This window comes from Otolemur garnettii, unplaced genomic scaffold (assembly GCF_000181295.1).
Source record: "Otolemur garnettii isolate 467f Iridium unplaced genomic scaffold, OtoGar3 scaffold00003, whole genome shotgun sequence".
Lineage (NCBI taxonomy): Eukaryota > Metazoa > Chordata > Mammalia > Primates > Galagidae > Otolemur > Otolemur garnettii.
The window spans coordinates 37,748,030-37,753,975 of record NW_003852398.1 but is presented as its reverse complement, the minus strand read 5'-3'; the positions used below and the strand labels follow the sequence as shown (position 1 = coordinate 37,753,975).

The 5,946-nt window shown below is 44.8% G+C and overlaps 1 protein-coding gene across 2 annotated transcripts in view; it reads right to left on the bottom strand.

Annotated features, from left to right (window-relative positions):
• GFRA3 (GDNF family receptor alpha 3) overlaps positions 1-5,946 on the bottom strand; it is a 24,399-nt gene that overhangs the window by 9,273 nt on the left and 9,180 nt on the right. For both annotated transcript variants that reach the window (XM_003782160.3, XM_012807749.2), the window contains exon 2: positions 3,613-3,900. In XM_003782160.3, the coding sequence (XP_003782208.1) occupies positions 3,613-3,900 (288 nt within the window). The remainder of the gene's footprint in view (positions 1-3,612; positions 3,901-5,946) is intronic.

Genomic DNA, 5,946 nt, shown 5'->3' with positions numbered 1-5,946 from the left:
AAAAAAAAAAAAAAGAACACTCACATAGTTCTGCTCTTATTCTTTTCCTACCTGCCTGGGTCCTCAGAAGAAGACAAATAGAAAAGAGACAGAGCCAACTCATGGAGGCCTATATCAGATGTGTATCATGAGCAAGGAATACATTTTTACAATTGAAATCCAGAAATTTAGGGATTGGTTGGTTACTGCAGCATAACCTAGCAAATTCTTACTAAAAATAAAATTGGTACCTAGAATTGGAGTGCTATGGTAACAAAAAGACCTAATATGTGTGGCATTGGCTTTAGGACAGGGCAGGGGGTGGTGAAGAAACTGTTACTGGGTGCTGGAAAGATGGCAGGCCTTATTATGCAGTGGCAAAGCATTTGGTAAAATTGTTGCTTGCATAACTTAGAAGGAAGATGAAACTCTGAATGAACTTGTGCTGTAAGGGGAAGAAACTGAGAAGAAGGTTACTAGTATGTTTTGATGCTATTGGCTGCATTTGGCAAGGTACTACACAAAAGATATAAGCTCAGGAAAGAATTGGCCAATTCACAAGGAGAGTGGAAATGCAAAAAAGGATCCAGAAATTTCAGGAATTATAAGATTAAGAAATGCAGCTGTTTATCATATTCAAAAGGTAAAAGATAAAAATGAAAAATGCTTTGAATGATGTTTCATTACAATTCAGCCTTGGAAAAAGAGCAAATCAAGTATGTGAATATCATGCCATTTGTGGAGCTCTCTTAATTGATTTAAGATGGTACCCAATAAATCCTGCCAGCTGGACAAATGTACTCAGGAAAAAAAAAAAAAAAACTAAAGTAGTAGCTCTTCCACAGAAGCCTGATAAGGGCAAGGTACTTCTAATTAGGTCTAGAAAAAGATGTATGTCTTGCATTGGGAAAGGCTACTGGATCCCGAGATAATTGAAACCAAAGATATAAGAAGCAATTATGTATTCAGAGTGTTGTGCTGCTAAGAACTACCAGCCTGGATTAAAAAAGACTGTAACTATGTGAGACTTAAAATGCTCCCACATTCCTCAGGCAGGAAGCAGGCTGAGAATGCTGCTCAGTTCCCAAAGAGGTTGTGGTCCCCAGTGCCCTTTTCAAATGTGCCCAGAGAGAATAATGGAAGAGGAAGGACCTCACAGAAGGCTGGGCCAAGAGCCCTGCCAAAATGGAGATTGGGCAACTACTCCCGCAGAGCAAAAACAGGGCTTTATTTATTTATCTATTTATTTAGACAGAGTCTCACTCTGTTATCTTGGGTAGAGTGCTATAGCATCCTCATAGCTCACAGCAGCCTCAAACTTTTGGGCTTAAGTGCTTCTACTTGCCTCAGACTCCCAAGTAGCTGGGACTATAGGCGCCCGCCACAATGCCCAGCTATTTTTTGTTGTTGTGATGGTGGTAGTTGTCATTGTTGTTTAGCAGGCTCTGGCTAAGTTCAAACCCACCAGCTCTAGTGTATGTGGCCACCGCCATAACCAGTAAGCTACGGGCACCAAGTCAACACCCAGCTGTTTTTAAAGGTGAGGTCTCCCTCTGGCTCAGGCTGGTCTCGAACTCATGAACTCAGGCAATCCACCTGCCTCGGCCTCCCAGAGTGCTAGGATTACAGGCATGAGCCACGGCACCCAGCCCAAACATGGCCTTATCAAAGAACAACCCCTATTCCCAGGGATTTGCAACATTTGTCTAGCAGGATTTCCAGATTGCTATGACTCAATGTCTGCTGTGTGCCTCCCATTCCTTCCTTTACTGAGAGTGTTTACTGTGGTTATCCCGTTTCATTATTGTATGCTGCTGAGTATGTAGAGGAGGCAAATGACTTGTCTTTTTAGTTTTGTAGGTTTCTCGATCAAGAGGAGCCATGTTCAGACCCAATACAGAAACTATCATGAGATCCTAGATTTGAAAGCCTGAAGTCATGTTTGGGTAAAACTTTTAGGTAGTCATATTGGGGTAGAACTTTTCCCTGGAAAGCGGGTTGGTGTATTTTACTTGTGGAAGAAAAGAAAATGAATATTTTGGTCAAGTGGTGCCAGGTTATATTATTGTTTCCAGGGATTTTTTGCCCTCTCTTTAACATTATATAATCTCACTTGTTACCATGTGGTTTTCCTTTTTTGTTTTTATTTTTGTTTGTTTGTTTTTGAGACAGAGTCTCACTCTGTGGCCCTGGGTAGAATGACATGGCATCATAGCTCATAGTAACATCAAACTCCTAGGTTCAAGTGATCCTTCCTCCTCAGCCCCCCAAATAGCTGGAACTACAGGCACCTGCCACAATGCTAGGCTAGTTTTTCTTTTTTTAGTAGAGACAGGATCTTGCTCTTGGTCAGGCTGGTTTCGAACTCCTGAGCTCAAGCAATCTCCCCGCCTCAGCCTCTCAGAATTGCTGGGCCACCAGCCCAATTGACCAGGTGATTTTCTTTTTCTGTTTTTGCAGTTTTTGGCTTGGGCTGGGTTTGAACCAGCCACCTCTGGCATATGGGGCTGGTGCCCTACTCCTTTGAGCCACAGGTGCCACCCGACCAGGTGATTTTCAGTATCTCCCTTTGGGACAGCATACTTCCCCACCCCATGATGTCAGGCTTGGCTATGTGTTTTTTCTCTGTCAGTAAAATGTAAACAGTAGTGTATTTAAGACCTGAGTGGAAGCTTTAAAAAATATAAAAATATCAAATGACTGGGCCAGGTGGCTCGCGCCTGTAATCCTAGCATTCCAGGAGGCCAACGCAGGTGGCTTGCCTGAGCTCAGGAGTTTGAGACCAGCCTGAGCAAGAGAGAGATCCCATCTCTAAAATCTAGCCGGGTGTTGTGGCAGGCGCCTGAAGTCCCAGCTATTTGGGAGGCTGAGACAAGAGAATCCCTTGAGCCCAGGAGTTTGAGGTTGCTGTGAGCTATGACACCATGGCACTCAAGCCCAGCATGACCGAGTGAGACTCCAATCAAAAGCAAATAGTTCTACCAATGCTCATTTCCTTCTGTCATGAGAAAGGAACATCCTAGAGAGACGCTACACCTTTTTCCTGGATCCCAGAATGAAGAAGACACACTAAACAGCCAAGATAGTACACAGGAAAGAACTAAACCTTGGTATTGCAAGTCACCGTTTGGACCACCACATAATCCAGTCAAAACTAATCAAGAGAGGGGTCTATGGAAAGAATCAGAGGAAGATCCTCTCTTTGGCTCCTTCTGTGCCTTCTCTCTCTTATCATCTCCTATCTGCTTAATGAGTATCTTTTCTGTTAAAAACTGGACCAAGATGCTACCTCCCAGTCTCTCTGAACTTGTGGATTACATGGACTTCGGAGCCTGTTTATGGGTTAAAACTTTTTTCCCCACCTCTTCTCCAAACCCTTATATTCCAAGAGTTCCCCAGATTGGGCCTCGGCCTGCTTCAGAGCTTTGCCAAGTGAAATCTACCTGCTGCCAGGTAACAAAGGGGGAAGTAGGGAGAAGAAAGGGCAGTGGTTTGGGGGTCCAAAAGGATACTCCCTCCACCGCTCACTGATGTCAAATGGTTCATTACTATCCCCATGTGGCCTATAAGCTGCAGGATTACAAAATAATCCCCAAGACCCATCTTCCCTAGCTTAGATCACTCTGGCCTCACCAAGGCTGCGGGCACGGTGAACAGTCCAATAGATATTCAGGCAGGTAGCTTGGTTCTTCATGCGACGGTGGCATGTGCACCCTTTCAGAGAGCTGTTCCTGAGTTGCTGTGCTGCCTCTAGGCAGTCTGCAGGGACTGAAGGCTCCTCTGAGGGCAATGGGGTGCTTATACTAGAGGTGCAGGAATCCAGGTGTTGGTAGGCCGCGTTGCATGTAGGGTCAGCCTGGCACTTCCTCCTGGCCTGGATACAGCTGTTCGTGAGCCGGCTCTCTGTGGGAAGGGGTTCTCCTGTAGAAGGAGCAACCAGGTGAGGCTCATATAAGGGCAGAGTTGCTGTCTGGGAGTATCAAGTCATAAAGTAGGGTGGAAGGTATTCCTGATAAAACCTTGAGAAAGTCTTAGGGTAGCACAAAAGGCCTTTAGGAATAAGTATGGAAAGAAAGAAGCCCAGCAGGACAGAGAAGTCTGCAGCCATCACAACCTGGGCAGAATAGATAAGGCCCAAGAAGAGATGGGTGTTTAAAGAGGCTGCTAAGCTTCCACAGAGGCAGAGGAGGAAGGCTATGTAAAGCTAAGCCTGATGACTCCACCAGGGACAGGATGCTGGGCAGAACCATGTCCTAGGCAGGGCCAGCATCATTACCAGAGAGTTGAGGATGGGCAAAGGAGTGCTAAATGAGAGTAACAACTTTGAACCTTACATGGGAACTGTTGCTATTGCTAGAAGAGTAGAAAGGGCAATCTGACTCTGTCTTTCACTCAAAAATACTAAGGTGGGATGTATCCCACACCTGGGAGGATCCTGCATCCTAGGAATTAGAGCAGGGGTCCTCAAACTTTTTAAACAGGGGGCCAGTTCACTATGCCTCAGACCACTGGAGAGCCAGACTGTGGGCCTCGGGATGAGTCAGCTGCTAAGCAGGACAGGCAGCGGTGGCAAAAACACCCCGCGGGCTGCATAAATGTCCTAGGCGGGCTGCATGTGGCCCGTGGGCCATAGTTTGAGGATGCCTGATTTTAGAGTCTCCAACATGGGATAATAGAACACCATCGTTCAAAGGAAAAATTCTAGGAGTCATTCTTAATTCTTTGCTTTCTTTTTTATTATATGTTCAATCCAACAGGTCCTGTCAAGTCCTCAACATTATCTGAAATCTTCCACATTTTCCCCATGTCTGTTACAACCTCATTAGCTCAAGCCACCATCCACTCTCATCTGAATTACTGCCAAGCCTCCTTACTGGTTTCCCTGATTCCATCTTCTAAACCCATTCTCCTATTCTATTCAGATTCAGGTTCCTTTTTTTTTCTTGAGACAGGAGTCCCCCTATGTCACCCTCAGTAGAGTGCTGTAACGTCACAGCTCACAGCAACCTCAAATTCTTGGGCTTAAGTGATTCTCTTGCCTCAGCCACCCAAGTAGCTAGAACTACAGATGCCCACCACAATGCCTGGCTATTTTTTGGTTGTAGTTATCATTGTTTGGCAGACCCAGGTTCTGGTGTATGTGACTGGTGCCCTAGCCATCAAACTACTGGTGCCAAGCCCAGATTCCCTTTTTAATTAACTTTTTTTAAAACTAAAAACCTCTTTTATTAGTACTTTATTCACACAACATAAAATTAACCTTCTTATAAAAAATTTTAACCTTCTTAAAGTTCTAATTAAGTAGCATTTAGGACAGTGTTTTTCAACCTTTTTTTTTTTTTGAGACAGAAACTCACTATGTTGCCCTCAGTAGAGTACTGTAGCATCACAGCTCACAGCAACCTCAAACTCTTAGGCTTAAGAGATTCTCTTGCCTCAGTGCCTGTGGCTCAAGTGGCTAAGGCGCCAGCCACATACACCTAAGGTGGTAGGTTCGAATCCAGTCCGGGCCCACCAAACAATAAGGACAGCTGCAAACAAAAAATAGCCAGGCGTTGTGGCAGGCGCCTGTGGTCCCAGCTATTTGGGAGGCTGAGGCAGGAGACTCACTTGAGCCCAGGAGTTGGAGAAAGAGATTCTCTTGCCTTAGCCTCCCAAGTAGCTGGGAGTAGAGGAGCCTGCCACAAAGCCTGGCTTTTTTTTTTTTTTTTTTTTTGCAGTTGTTGTTTTAGCAGGCCTGGGCCAGGCTCCAACTGCCAGCCTCAGTGTATGTGGCTGGAACCTTACTCACTGAGCTATGGGTGCCGAGTCAACCTTTTTTTTTTTAATCTCACAGCACACTTGAACCTATATTTAAAATTCCATGGCATAAATTACATTGATCCAAAAAAAGAGTAAAAAAATAGAATATACTTACTGTGCTTTGAATGAACGCTTTCCTTACTTTCTTCCTTTCTTTCCTCCCTC